Raw genomic sequence first — 14997 nt, forward strand, 5'->3', positions numbered from 1 at the left:
CAAAAGCCTCCCTTGTAAACTCCGACGCGTTTCCCCTCACTGTTACATGAGGTTCATCAGGAGCAATACATAATAATAAGGGGTTACTTAGCTTATGTCAAATGTCAAACCCAAACCGATACATGGTACAGCATCCCAGGGCAAGTCCCCTCTCGATATGGTCCAACTGCGCAGGATTATAGGGTGCCAACCTCCGCTGGTAGGTAGGGTGCAGGTAGTGCAGTATAGGGCTAGGCATCACCCTGGTCTTTTCTATTATATGTTGTTGTCATGGTGACGGTTTACGTTAAGTGCACTTATTATTATTATTGTTTTTGATAGGTTTTAAAACTAACTAATAAAGACTTTTTTATCTAGTTTACACTGGGGATTTTTTTGTTTCTGTGAATTTGACCAAAACATCAGCCAGAAAGCATTGGTACTGAGATGTGGTCTGTGGTCCCCACCTGCAGAACAACTCATTTATTGAGTGTGTCTTGATAATTGCCAATAATTTCCATCTGTTCTCTATTCCATTTGCACAACAGCATGTGAAATTGATTGTCAATCAGTGTTTAAGTGTTCCTTTTATTTTTTTGAGCAGTGTATATTCTTATTTATGAAAACACTTTATTTTACTTGTTATTTTTGTGTCTCCCTCAAAATGATTTGGCTGTTTTTTTTCAATAGATTTGTATAGAGCATAGATCACATTAAAGTTGGAAAAAGGTCTTAAATTCTTTTTGTATGATTTTTTTTACATGAGAGAAAACTGTCATTTTAACAGGAATGTGCAGACTTTTTCTATACATTGTAGCTTTCATGGCTGCACTATGAGTAATAGTCATGATACTAGTGTAAAAGTAACAGACCAGATGTTTTTTCTTTTTATACCAATCACAGGTCCTGGCATGGTTGGAAATGTCCAAGTTACCAATATCTCCACCAACTCTATGACTATATCCTGGCTGCCTCCTCACAGCAATTACAGTCACTATCTCATTGAAGTGACAGGAGATATTTACAAGAGTAGAACAACTACCTCAAATTCGCTCCTTTTTAGTGATTTGACACCCGGAAACCAATATATAGTTGCCGTTACGGCAGTTACTGGAGCAGATGTATTAGGAGATTCTACAGAAAACATCAATTTTACCAGTGAGTATATAATCAGTATAAGTTTTCAATTTAGAAGACACTATCACCTTTGAGAAGGAACATTTCAACCAATTCATTTGTGAGACTGGTGAGTACGGCGCTCTTTGACAGCCCCTAGTGAATGAAAATGTATTTTACATAAGTGTAGTTAGGTAGTAGTGTAGATAGGGTTAACTGTAAGGCTGGCCAAGGTTGGAGAGGAGGATTGAGGATTAGTGACAGGAATAGGTAGTTGAGTTGCAAATCTAGTTCACACAAGGAAAGAAGTGAGGACACTCTCTGGTCCAAGTTAACTGTATCAGAGTGTGTGTGTTAGAGAGAAGAAAACAGCAGAGACAACAGTGGAAATAAGAAAAGGGAAAAACTCCATTTGTGTCAGCGGAATACTCTTAGGTGAGTTGGAGAAGGGAATATTTGATCAGCTGCTTTCAAGGATACCAATACTTTCGAACATGACTGTATATATACCCTGCTTCACATATTGATACTGATGATATTGCTCTTCACTTATGTGTAATGATTTGATTTTTCTTATCTTAAGGACCAGAAAAGGTAAAGAATCTGATAGTTTCCAGCATCACTGACACATCTGTATCTCTGAGCTGGCTGCCACCAGATGGAAGAACAAGTTCTTATCTCATACAGATCCAGAGAGATGAAAACTACAAAAAAACCACTCCACTAACTGTGTTTACAGTTCAAGACCTGATACCTGGTACTCACTACACCTTCCTGGTCTCATCCTTAACTGGCTACGATACCGTGCAGGGAGATAACGTATCAACATCAAATTACACAAGTAAGTCTCCACTCAAGTTGGGAAAAAAGTTTTAGCATATGTTCTATCATCTGTAGGCCACATTGACATGTTCAGTATTTAGTCAATATTTTACCTCAGCATTTGTAAGGCTTAACTGAAAAATGCAGAAGTGGTGCATGTGTGTCTATTCATATGATTATTTCACTCCTGATTTTGGCTTACAAATAGTGAATTAAAATACTGACTAAATACTGAACGTGTGAACATGGCCTGAAAGTTGTTCCAATACTGTTTAGGCTGGTTTCACACTTGCGTTTTAAAACGCATGCGTTTTAAAAAAAAAACGCATGGTGAAAAAACGCATGTAAACGCGTGCAAACGCCGCGTTTTTTTTACGCATGCGTTTTTGCATGTGGTGAAAAAAACGCAGCGTTTTAACGCGTTTACATGCATTTTTTCATGCGTTTGCGTTTTTTAAACGCATGCAGATAAATGTGTGACAGCTGCCAATCATCAAAATAAAGTAAAAAACCCACTATAAACAGAAAGAGCTAGGGTTAGGGGTAGGGTTAGGGGTAGGGATCCTAACCCTAACCCTAAAGGGATCCTAACCCTACCCCTAACCCTAACCCTAACCCTAAAGGGATCCTAACCCTAACCCTACCCCTAACACTAACCCTACCCCTACCCCTAACCCTACCCCTAACCTTACCCTTAAAGGGATTAGGGTTAGGGTTAGAGGTAGGGTTAGGGGTAGGGTTAGGGTTAGGGGTAGGGTTAGGGGTAGGGTTAGGGTTAGGGTTAGGGGTAGGGTTAGGGTTAGGGGTAGGATCCCTTTATCAATTTTATGGTGTGGGGTGGTTTATCAGTGTGTTTTTTTTTTTGAAACGCATGCGTTTTTAACGCATGCAAATGCATGTGGTTAAAAACGCATGCGTTTACATAGACAGCAATGCGGTTTTTTTGCGGCAAAAAAAACGCAGCTAAAAATGCTACATGTTGCATTTCTGCAACACAACGCATGCAGAAAAAACGCATGCGTTGCAAAAACGCATCAAAACGCATACAAAAAAACGCATGCATTTTTAATGTTAAATATAGGGAAAAAACGCATGCGTTTTTTTGTGTTTTTTACCGCAAAAACGCAAAAAAAATGCAAATGTGAAACCAGCCTTATACCTTTTTTACTGCTAAAGTGCAACATATAAAATAAACATATATATTCACCTCTTGGACCATAGACAGTCATACTATGTCAGTACCTTGTCTCTTGGTGACCATGAATGTCCACTCTGATGCACAGAAACAGCTGATTTGCTACAGCTTTCATGTGACATAACAATATCGCAAGACCGCCAGGAGACACAGCGCTGACATTGGAGCAGCAGCATCAGTCATATAGGCAAGTATATGGATCTTTTGTGGTCTACTTCAGTAGAGTTTTTATTAAGTGGACACCCCATTAGCAATCTTCTAGTTTTTACAAAGACAGAAAAAAATTGATAATAGTTATCAATTCTCTAGCTGCCTTAGGTAGAGGACCTCGGGCATTGTCCCCACATACCTCACAATAGCAATGTGGCTGTAAATGGCTAATGTAAAAGAAATGTATATAGGAATAATCACAATTAGAATCATAGATTTTCTCAACTGCTTAGGGACTAGACCATTTTACGTTTTTGGGCTTGAATTTTTTTTCCTTACCTTCTTAGAATAAGTTGTTAATTTTATGTTGTCAAAACCCTATGAATGCTTGTTTTCCACTGGTCAAGCTGTAGCTTTGAATAATACTTTCCATTTTAATCTACACTCCTCAAATTGAAATTCTTACACGAATAAGAAAGTAATGGAATTCTGGAAATTACAAGATCGATAGACATGTCAATGATATGCAAATGATAAAATCAAAACAAATTTTTAAAATCTTGATTCAGTATCGAGTATGAATGCATGGCAAGTACAGAAATACGTTCATCGGCGTGTTATTAATGAGATTATTAATGGCTTTCAAGATCCGCAGCTGGCTGTTTCCTTTTCAATTGCCAATCAATAATGTCCCTGATGTGCCTGAATATGCAGCTGACCAGAGAAACACGTTTAGGCCATGCAGGCTGCTCATATGCCGAGCTGTAACTGGAAAAAAGACTAGACTGGTCCAACTACCATACTTTTTTTTACCTTACACCATAATTTCAAGGATAGGACCTGTATGATGTTAGCTCATGAAGGCCTCTTCATAACATTGCCCAGTTGATCTTCCTACTGATTTCCAGCTATAATTGCATCAAAGACAAAAGGGGTACTAGACCTCCATTTCAGCCTTTATTGCTGTCTTGCTCCACACCAAGCTAGCCTTTGAAAGTGGTAGTGTGAGGTCAATGGAACACCTATAGAAAAATGAAATGGTAAGTTTGTTTTACAGTTTAGTACAGTTACGCTGATACCAAATTTAGATCATTTTAAGTGTTAAAAATAAGTGGACTCAGGCCCCATATTCTGAGAGACATAACTTTTTCTATTTTTCCAGGCAGCATTGTATGATGATTTGTATTTTTGTGGGATGAGCTATAGTTTTTATTCCTACCATTTTGGTGTCTATGTGACTTTCTGATCTCTTTTTATTCTATTTTTTTCTATGATTCAGAAGTATCAAACAGTGCTTTTGCCATTTTTTTTTCTTTTCCGAAAGAGTTTTTCCTGTTCATCTCTCACCCTGTGGGATAAATATGTCAACATATTTAGAAGTTTGGACTATGACACACCACTGATGTATAAAATATGTTTACTTTTTTATTTTGGGATTTTGCTATTTGCAATTGGGGAAGAAAGGGGTTTTTAAACTCGTTTATGTTGCAGGCAAGAAAGCCTTGCATTGGGTCTCTGTTACACTTGACAGCAGTATTTAACCCCTTAACGACCACTGATATGCCTTTTAACGGGGGCAGTTAAGGGTACTTATTCCTCAGCGCCCCTTTTTAACGGAGCTCAGAATTAAGTGGATTGCACCCCCCCCCCCCACAACAAAAATTCTCTGGAGTCTTGGCTACTGGGGGTAGCTGAGACCCCAGAGAACATAATATGTGTTGGTCTTTACCGACCCCAGTGTTGTGATCGCCGTTATTCACCGAATAACAGGTCTGCAAAAAAACAAGTCTGATTTCCCATTTAATTTCTCTCTCCTCTAATGTGATTGCACATCAGAGGAAAGAGAAATGTGGTCCCCCGAATCCTTCCACTGTATCTCTGGTGTCCCTAGACCCTCATGCATCCCCCTGTGATTTCCCCCGGCCTGCAGTGTCTTCTTCCAGGAAGAAAATGGTGGGCACATGCACAGTGCTCCCGCCAAGATCTGCCAGCTGGCAACAATAGAAATTATTCCAATTGGTTCATTTTGATCACTGTGATAGGCCCTATAACAGTGATCACAATAAAAAAAATTGTTTATCAAACCCCCTTAGTTAGGGAAAAATAATGCAATAAAAAATGTATTTCCATTGTTCCATTAGGGTTAGGGTTGGGCTAGGGATAGGGTTGGGGCTAGTGTAAGGGTTGGTGCTAGAGCTAGGGTTAGGGTTGGGCTACAGTTAGAGTTGGGCTAGGGTTAGGGTTGGGCTAGGGTTAGGGTTGTGGTTAGGGTTGGGCTAGGGTTAGGGTTGTGTCTAGGGTTAGGGTTGTTGCTAGGGTTAGGGTTGGGCTACAGTCAGGGTTGGGGCTAGGGTTAGGGTTGAGCTAGGGTTTGGGTTGGGCTAGGGTTAGGGTTGGGGCCTGTGCTAGGGTTAGGGTTGGGCTAGGGTTACAGTTGGGCTAGAGTTGGGGTTAGGGTTGGGGCTAGGGTTAGGGTTGGAGCTAGGGTTACGGTTGGGGTTGGGCTAGGGTTAGTGTTGTGGTTATTATTAGGGTTGAGATTAGGGTTAGGATTGTGCTGGGGTTAGGATTGTGGTCAGGGTTACGGTTAGGGTTGGGATTAGGGTTAGGGGTGTATTGGGGTTAGGGTTGGAGTTAGAATTTGGAGGTTTCCACTGTTTAGGTACATCAGGGGTTCTCCAAATGCAACATGGCACCCACCATTAATTCCAGCCAATTTTCCTTTCAAAAAGTCACATGGTGCTTCCTCCCTTCTAAGCCCTGCCACCCAAACAGTGGATTTCCACCACATACAGTACAGACCAAAAGTTTGGAGACACCTTCTTATTTAAAGATTTTTCTGTATTTTCATGACTATGAAAATTGTACATTTCACACTGAAGGCATTAACACTATGAATTAACACATGTGGAATTATATACTTAACAAAAAGTGTCAAACAACTGAAAATATGTCTTATATTCTAGGGTCTTCAAAGTGGGCACCTTTTGCTTTGATGACTGCTTTGCACACTCTTGGCATTTTCTTGATGAGCTTCAAGAGGTAGTCACTGGAAATGGTTGTCACTTCACACGTGTGCCCTGTCAGGTTTCATAAGTGGGATTTCTTGCCTTATAAATGGTGTTGGGACCATCAGTTGTGTTGTGCAGAAGCCTGGTGGATACACAGCTGATAGTCCTACTGAATAGACTGTTAGAATTTGTATTATGGCAAGAAAAAAGCAGCTAAGTATAGAAAAACGAGTGGCCATCATTACTTTAACAAATGAAGGTCAGTCAGTCCGAAAAATTGGGAAAACTTTGAGAGTGTCCCCAAGTGAGGTTGCAAAAACTGTTGTGAGTTCCGTTCTGGAGCTCCCTCCTGTGGTTGCTAATGGTATTTTTGCGAGTTCTGCCCTTGGGCTCCCTCTGGTGGTTTCAAGTGGAACTGCTGCTCCGTTAGGTAGTTGTAGCAGCTGCCTTCACTAATCGCCTTGCCTGGGTTTGTTATTTAAACCTGCTCTGGGCTTTAGTCCTTGCCTGCTGTCAATGTTCTTGGTTGGATTTGATTCTTCCCTTGGATTTCTCATATGGCCAGTCCTTGTCTGCAAAAGATAAGTTTTGCTAGTTTTGTTTGTCCATTTGTTTGGACTCTATTGCTTGCATTTTGTCTCTTTTGTCCAGCTTGTCACTATGTCTTATTCAGGCTAGCTGGAAGCTCTGGGAAAGCAGATTTGCCCCTCCACACCGTGAGTCGGTGTGGAGTTCATTTTTGTAAACTCTGCATGGATTTTGTAGTTTTTTATACTGACCGCACAGTATCCTTTGCTATCTGTCTATCTAGTTTAGTTTTGGCCTCCCTTTGCTGAAATCTAATTTCATTTCTGTGTTCGTCATTTCCCTCTCCTTTCACAGTCAATATTTGTGGGGGGCTGTCTTTCCTTTTGGGGGTTTCTCTGAGGCAAGATAGCTTTCTATTTCCTTCTTTAGGGGTAGTTATATCTGAGGCTGTGACGAGGTGTCTAGGGAGTGTCAGGAACATCCCACGGCTATTTCTAGTTGTGTTGTTAGGATTAGGGACTGCGGTCAGTAGAGATACCACCTTCTCAGAGCTCGTTCCATGTTGCGTTTTAGCCACCAGGTCATTTCAGTGTGGCCTCTTAACCACCTGGTCATAACAAAAATCCATCAAGCGCAACAAAGATACTGGCTCACATGAGGACCGCCCCAGGAAAGGAAGAACAAGAGTCACCTCTGCTTCTGAGGATAGGTTTAGTCACCAGCCTCAGAAATCGCAGGTTAACAGCAGCTCAGATTAGAGACCAGGTCAATGCCACACAGAGTTCTAGCCACAGACACATCTCTACAATAACTGTTAAGGAGACTTTGTGCAGCAGGCCTTCATGGTAAAATAGCTGCTAGGAAACCACTGCTAAGGAAAGGCAACAAGCAGAAGAGACTTGTTTGGGCTAAAGAACACTAGCAATGGACATTAGACCATTGGAAATCTGTGCTTTGGTCTGATCAGCCAAATTTGAGATCTTTGGTTCCAACCACCGTGTCTTTGAGTGACGCAGAAAAGGTGAATGGATTGACTCTACATGCCTGGTTCCCACCGTGAAGCATGGATGAGGAGGTGTGATGGTGTGGGGAAGCTTTGCTGGTGACACTGTTGGGGATTTATTCAAAATTGAAGGCATAATGAACCAGCATGGCTACCACAGCATCTTGCAGCAGCATGCTATTCCATCCGGTTTGCATTTAGTTGGACCATCATTTATTTTTCAACAGGACAATGACTCCACACACACCTCCAGGCTGTGTAAGGGCTATTTGACCAAGAAGGAGAGTGATGGGTTGCTACGCCAGATGATCTGGCCTCCACAGTCACCAGACCTGAACCCAATCGAGATGGTAAGGGGTAAGCTGGACCGCAGAGTGAAGGCAAAAGGGCCAACAAGTGATAAACATCTCTGGGAACTCCTTCAAGATTGTTGGAAGATCATTTCCAGTGACTACCTCTTGAAGCTCATCAAGAGAATGCCAAGAGTGTGCAAAGCAGTCATCAAAGCAAAGGTGGCTACTTTGAAGAACCTAGAATATAAGACATATTTTCAGTTGTTTCACACTTTTTTGTTAAGTTTATAATACCACATGTGTTAATTCATAGTTTTGATGCCTTCAGTGTGAATTTACAATTTTCATAGTCATGAAAATACAGATAAATCTTTAAATGAGAATATGTGTCCAAACTTTTGGTCTATACTGTATATAATATCGGCATATTCAGCAGAAATTGTACAACAAATTTTGTGGTCCATTTTCTCATGTTACACTTGTGAAAATAAAAAAATTGGTTCCAAAGTAAATTTTTTGTGAAAAAAAGTAAAATGTTATTTTTTTCCTTCTATATTGCTTTTGTTCTCGTGAAGCACCTGAAAGGTTAATAAACTTCTTGAATGTGGTTTTGTGCACCTAGAGGGGTGAAGTTTTAAGAATGGTGTCACTTTTGGGTATTTTCTCTTATATTGGACCCCAAAACTCACTTCAAATGTGAGGTGGTCCCTAAAAAAATTGTTTTGTAAATTTTGTTGGAAAAATGAGAAATCGCTGGTCAACTTTTAACCCTTATAACATCCTAAAAAAAAAAATATGTTTCCAAAATTGTTCTAATGTAAATGAGACATATGGGAAATGTTATTTATGAACTATTTTGTGTGATACCACTCTCTGATTTAAGGGTACAAAAAATTAAAAGTTTGAAAATAGCAACATTTTCAAAATTTTTACCAAATTTCCTTTTTTTTTTTTATAAATAAATGCATGTTATATTGAAGAAATGTTACGACTAACATGAAGTACAATATGTCACGAAAAAATAATCTCAGAATCAGTGAGATACGTTGAAGCATTCCAGAGCTATATCCTCATAAAGTGACAGTGGTCAGAATTGTAAAAACTGGCTTAGTCATTAAGTACCAAATTGGCTCGGTCACTGAGTAGTTATAGTTTTGCAATCAGAGTTAGCTTTGATTGCAGTAGTTATTCTGATGTGTCAAAACAACTGAAACTAGTAGTGTGCACTTCAATTCATTTAGGGCAACAGTTGCCAAGGGTTCAAAAATCTGTATAATTAACCCAGAAATATAACGGCAGGATTGTGTTTACTTTCTAGTTCCCGGTCTAGTGAAGAATCTTACAGTGGATAATATCACTACTACCTCAGTGTCTCTTAACTGGCAGAAACCAGATGGAAATGCAGATTCCTACATGATCCAGGTCCTTGAATATCCGAGTTTCAACAGAATTGTGAACACCACTTTGAATACAATTGGAGGCCTCACACCGGGATATTATTACACATTCATGGTCTTTGCACTTGTTGGAAATAACAGTGTACAAGGAAAAAAGAATACCACTTATACATACACAGGTGGGTTACTATTGTAGTAGTAGAATAGCATCATTATGTTGGTATATCAGTGGCACAATTATACCCTTAATGGGTTGGTCACTGCTTTAAGTCCCTTTAATGTGAACTAACTGCAGTAGATAAGCTCTTTTGTAAATACCATACTTTCTAAAATCCTCCTGTAACCTGAGTTTCTCTTCCTGTCACATATTCTCTGGCTGATAATCTCCTTACTTTCTGTAATGTTACATCAATGTCTCCCTGAGTTCTTGGCAGTGGAAGTGACATCACAGTCATGTGACTTTCAAGTTTTGTGGGCGGCGCTCTATTAAGCGAATCCAACTGCAGACACAGATCTCCCATGTCTCTGCCCAATTCTCCCTCCAAAGTTCTTCCTTGTATCTGTATGTTTAGAGTACAGTGTATATATACAGACAGTACACACCCCCATTTTGTATTCCCAGTGTAATATATATATATATATATATATCCTTCTATATTTCCGCCATTATTTACATATACATACATATATATTTTTTCCCATCCATCCTATCATAGTAGCAAATTATTTGTCTGTGAGGAGGAGTAGGGTATAATCTTTATTGCCAGAGTTGTTGTTCTGGTGCTTTGTGCTACATCTATACACTGTATCAGTGACTTGCCTGCAGCAGTCTCCTGGACAAGGCCATTATGCTGCATCTGCATGTGAAGCTGAGGGAGGAGTGGGGGGTTTTAGTCAAAATTACAGGGGGTGCTCTCTGCTGGCTTGCAGCCCAGAACAAGGGCTGATGAGAAATTTTGAGAGTATGTTCCCACAGTTAGTAAATGCTGCAGGTTGTATGTCCTCAGCATCTAACCTGCAGCGTCCAGATGTTACAGCATAGTGGATGGGACTTCAAGAAATCTCATGCCCACTATGCATGTACCGGCGCCCACAGCTCACCCACGGAGACGGACATGCTGCACATCTTTCGAGACTGCAGCATGTCAATTTATTTTGCAAGTCTCCGCTAGAAAAATATCGCTCGTACAATGTATTTGACATGGTGATTCCACACATTTCAATGAACACATGCGGAACCACCTGCATTCAAAAGCCAGAAGCGCTTTGGACGCAGCAGACATGTGATGTGTCCAAAGCGCTGCCTATTACTGACCATTGGAACGTACCCTGAAAAGGAAATAATGGCTGCGAGCAACAGAGCTGATAACAGGGCACATGTAACAAAGTAGAAAGATACAAAACAGCATGAAAATTGGCAGAAAAGATATACAGTATGAGGTTATTTGAGGTCATTATGCTTCGGCATATATGGCAAAGCCAGAAACTGAATTTAAGTAGTACAAAACCTCCTTAAAAACACGAGTATATGTTTCTTGGTATGGTGTAAACTGAAAAATAACTGTGTCTTTTGGTTACTTCCTAGAACCTGAAATAGTGGGGAATCTTAGGAAACTGAATGCTACAACCACATCTGTATCTCTGAGCTGGGAGAAGCCGATTGGAAATTCAAGTTCTTACCTAATTAAAATATTAGAAGATCCAACTTTTAGTAAAATTGTGTTTACAACCTTTGATACAATTGGAGGCCTCACACCGGGATATTATTACACATTCATGGTCTTTGCTCTTGTTGGAAATAACAGTGTACAAGGAGAAAAGAACACCACGTATACATACACAAGTGAGTGATTATTACAGTGTTAATGGAATTTATATAAACTACATAACATGACTGTTAACTAACTATGCTGTTTGCTCAACGTTTCAGTTGAACATTTGTGGAGCAGCAAACATTCAGTGCAGGTTTGCTACATTTTTGCATATAACTTTTTGATCACATCTTTTACGGTACATTTATTACTGAGATAATATGATCAAAATACTAAAATTCTGTGATTTTTATTTACTGTTTCATTTTTTTAATGAGATTCATTGTGATGGATAAATAACATAATATTTTAATAGTTTGGATCTTTACATCAAATTACAAAGGTATGCCAAATACTGCATTATTTTGGTTATTTATTTTTTTATGTATCAAATGAAAAGATTGGAAATTTATTTTTGATTAAGAAATAAAACATGGCAATCATCAATATTATAAAATTTTATTATCCCAGAAGCATTACAATAACAAATCCAAGCAGTGTGGGAGATGCAGATCGCTTCGTGCTAGTTAGCCCTTCATATGGACTTTGGCCTTGAGGGAAAGTATCACTCTTCTTGATTTGTGGCTGTTATGCACCTTCTAGTCATTTTAAGTTTAAAAACTGCAAAATGTTCAAAATTTTGACAAAATTTCCCTGTTTCATAAATAAATGCAAGTTATATTGAAGAAATGTTACCACCACCATGAAGTTCAATATGTTGCGAAAAAACAGTCTCAGAATCAGTGGGATACATTGAAGCTTTCCAGAGATATAACCTCATAAAGTGACAGTGGTCAGAATTGTAAAAACTGGCTTGGTAATTAAGTACCAAATTGGCTCTGTCACTAAGGGTTTATGGGGTTATAGTTTTGCAATCAGAGTTAGCTTTGATTGCAGCAGTTATTCTAATATGTCAAAACAATTGAAAATAGCAGTGTATGTGTATAGCTGTGTACACCTCAACACATTTAGGGCATCAGTTGCCAAGGGTTTAAAAATCTGTATAATTAACCCAGAAATATAACGGCAGGATTGTGTTTACTTTCTAGTTCCCGGTCTAGTGAAGAATCTTACAGTGGATAATATCACTACTACCTCAGTGTCTCTTAACTGGCAGAAACCAGATGGAAATGCAGATTCCTACATGATCCAGGTCCTTGAAGATCCGAGCTTCAACAGAATTGTGAACACCACTTTGAATACAATTGGAGGCTTCACACCTGGATATTATTACACATTCACGGTCTTTGCACTTGTTGGAAATAACAGTGTACAAGGAAAAAAGATTACCATATTTACTTACACAAGTGGGTCACTATTGTAGTAGTAAAATGGCATCATTATGTTGGTATATCAGTGGCACAATTTTACCCTTAAAGGGGTTGGTCACTGCTTTAAGTCCCTTTAATGTGAACTATCTGCAATAGATAAGCTCTTTTTCAACTACCTTACTATCTAAAATCCTCCTGTAACCTGAGCTTCTCTTCATGTCATAGTCTCTGGCTGAAAATCTCCTTACTTCCTGTAATGTTACATCAATGTCTCCCTGAGTTTTTGGCTCTGGAAGTGACATCAGAGTCATGTGACTTTCATGTATTTCCCCCTATTAAGAGAATCCAACTGCAGACACAGATCTCCCATCTCTCTGCTCATTTCTCCCTCCAGAGTTCTTCCTTGTATTTGTATGTTTAGAGTACAGTGTATATTTATGTACACACACCCCCTGTTGTATACCCTGTGTAACATATATACAGTGGGGATAAATGTATTTAGTCAGCCACCAATTGTGCAAGTTCTCCCACTTAAAAAATGAGAGAGGCCTGTAATTGACATCATAGGTAGACCACAACTATGAGAGACAAAATGAGAAAACAATCCAGAAAATCACTTTGTCTGATTTGGCAAGATTTATTCTGCAAATTATGGTGGAAAATAAGTATTTGGTCCCCTAAAAACATGCAAGATTTCTGACTTTCATAGACATGTAGCTTATTTTGTCCTTCACTCATTACCTGTAGTAATTGCACCTGATTGAACTTGTTATAAGTATAAAAGACACCTGTCCACAACCTCAAACAGTCACCCTCCAAATTCCAGAAACTCAGAGTTCCAGGGGATGCTCACTGCTGGCTTGCAGCCCAGAACTAGGGCTGATGAGAAATTCTGAGAGTTTGTTACCACAGTCAGTAAAAGCTGCAGGACAGACACTGTGAACATCCGCAGTGTCCAACCTGCAGCGTCTAGATGTTACAGCATAGTATATGGGATTTCAAGAAATCTCATGCCCACTATGCATGTACCGGCGCCCGCAGCTCACCCGCGAAGACTGACATGCTGCACGTCTTTCCAGACTGCAGCATGTCAATTTATTTTGCAAGTGTCCGCTAGAAAAATATGTGATGTGACATGTGACATGTGATGTGTCCAAAGCGCTACCTATTACTGATCATTGGAACGTACCCTGAAAAGGAAATAATGGCTGCGAGCAACAGAGCTGATAACAGGGCACATGTAACAAAGTAGCAAGATACACAACAACATGAAAATTGGCAGAAAAGATATATGAGGTTATTTCAGGTCATTATGCTTCGGCATATATAGCAAAATCAGAAGCTGAATTTAAGTAGTAAAAAAACCTCCTTAAAAACACGAGTATATGTTTCTTGGTATGTTGTAAACTGAATATTAACTGTCTTTTGGTTACTTTCTAGAACCTGAAATAGTGGGGAATCTTAGGAAACTGAATGCTACAACCACATCTGTATCTCTGAGCTGGGAGAAGCCGATTGGAAATTCTAGTTCTTACCTAATCAAAATATTAGAAGATCCAACTTTTAGTAAAGTTGTGTTTACAACCTTTGATACAATTTTAGGCCTCACGCCGGGATATTATTACACATTCATGGTCTTTGCTCTTGTTGGAAATAACAGTGTACAAGGAGAAAAGAACACCACGTATACATACACAAGTGAGTGATTATTACAGTGTTAATGGAATCTATCTAAACTACATAACATGGCGGTTAACTAACTATGCTGTTTGCTCAGCGTTTCAGTTAAGCATTTGTGGAGCAGCAAACATTCAGTGCAGGTTTGCTACATCTTTATATATAACTTTTTGATCACATCTTTTACTGTACATTTATTACTGAGGTAATATGATCAAAATACTAAAATTCTGGGATTTTTATTTAATGTTTCATTTTTAATGACATTGATTATGATGGATAAATAACGTGTTATTTTATTAGTTTTGATCTTTACATAAATTTACCAAATATTGCATATTTTTGGTTATTTAATTTTGTTATGTAACAAATGAAAAGATTGATAATTAATTTTTCATTTAAAAAAAAACCATAGCAATCACCAATATTGCAAAACTTTAGTATACCAGAAGCACTACAATAACAAAGTCAAGCAGGTTGGGAGATGCAGATCGCTTCATGCTACGTAGCCCTTCATCTGGCCTTTGGCCTTGAGGGAACGCATCACTCTTCTTGACCTGTGGCTGTTATGCACCTTCTAGTCATTTTATAAGTAATTTACCAATTTTTTGTACATAATAATAAATATTAATCCTAAGTTTCTACATTTTCACTGAATGATCGAAATGACCTAGCCATGTTCTTATACACACGCGGTCAAAATTGTTTGTACCCCTCGTTTAATAACAGAAAAACCCACAATGG

General features: G+C 39.0%; 1 protein-coding gene across 2 annotated transcripts in view; it reads left to right on the forward strand.

The window, feature by feature from the left end:
- Positions 1–14997, forward strand: part of LOC138638064 (tenascin-X-like) — a 366072-nt gene that overhangs the window by 280197 nt on the left and 70878 nt on the right. For both annotated transcript variants that reach the window (XM_069727035.1, XM_069727036.1), the window contains exons 33-38: positions 883–1137; positions 1679–1936; positions 9416–9673; positions 11080–11337; positions 12355–12612; positions 14017–14274. In XM_069727035.1, the coding sequence (XP_069583136.1) occupies positions 883–1137; positions 1679–1936; positions 9416–9673; positions 11080–11337; positions 12355–12612; positions 14017–14274 (1545 nt within the window). The remainder of the gene's footprint in view (positions 1–882; positions 1138–1678; positions 1937–9415; positions 9674–11079; positions 11338–12354; positions 12613–14016; positions 14275–14997) is intronic.

The sequence above is a fragment of the Ranitomeya imitator genome, chromosome 5 (assembly GCF_032444005.1).
Source record: "Ranitomeya imitator isolate aRanImi1 chromosome 5, aRanImi1.pri, whole genome shotgun sequence".
Classification (NCBI taxonomy): Eukaryota; Metazoa; Chordata; class Amphibia; order Anura; family Dendrobatidae; genus Ranitomeya; species Ranitomeya imitator.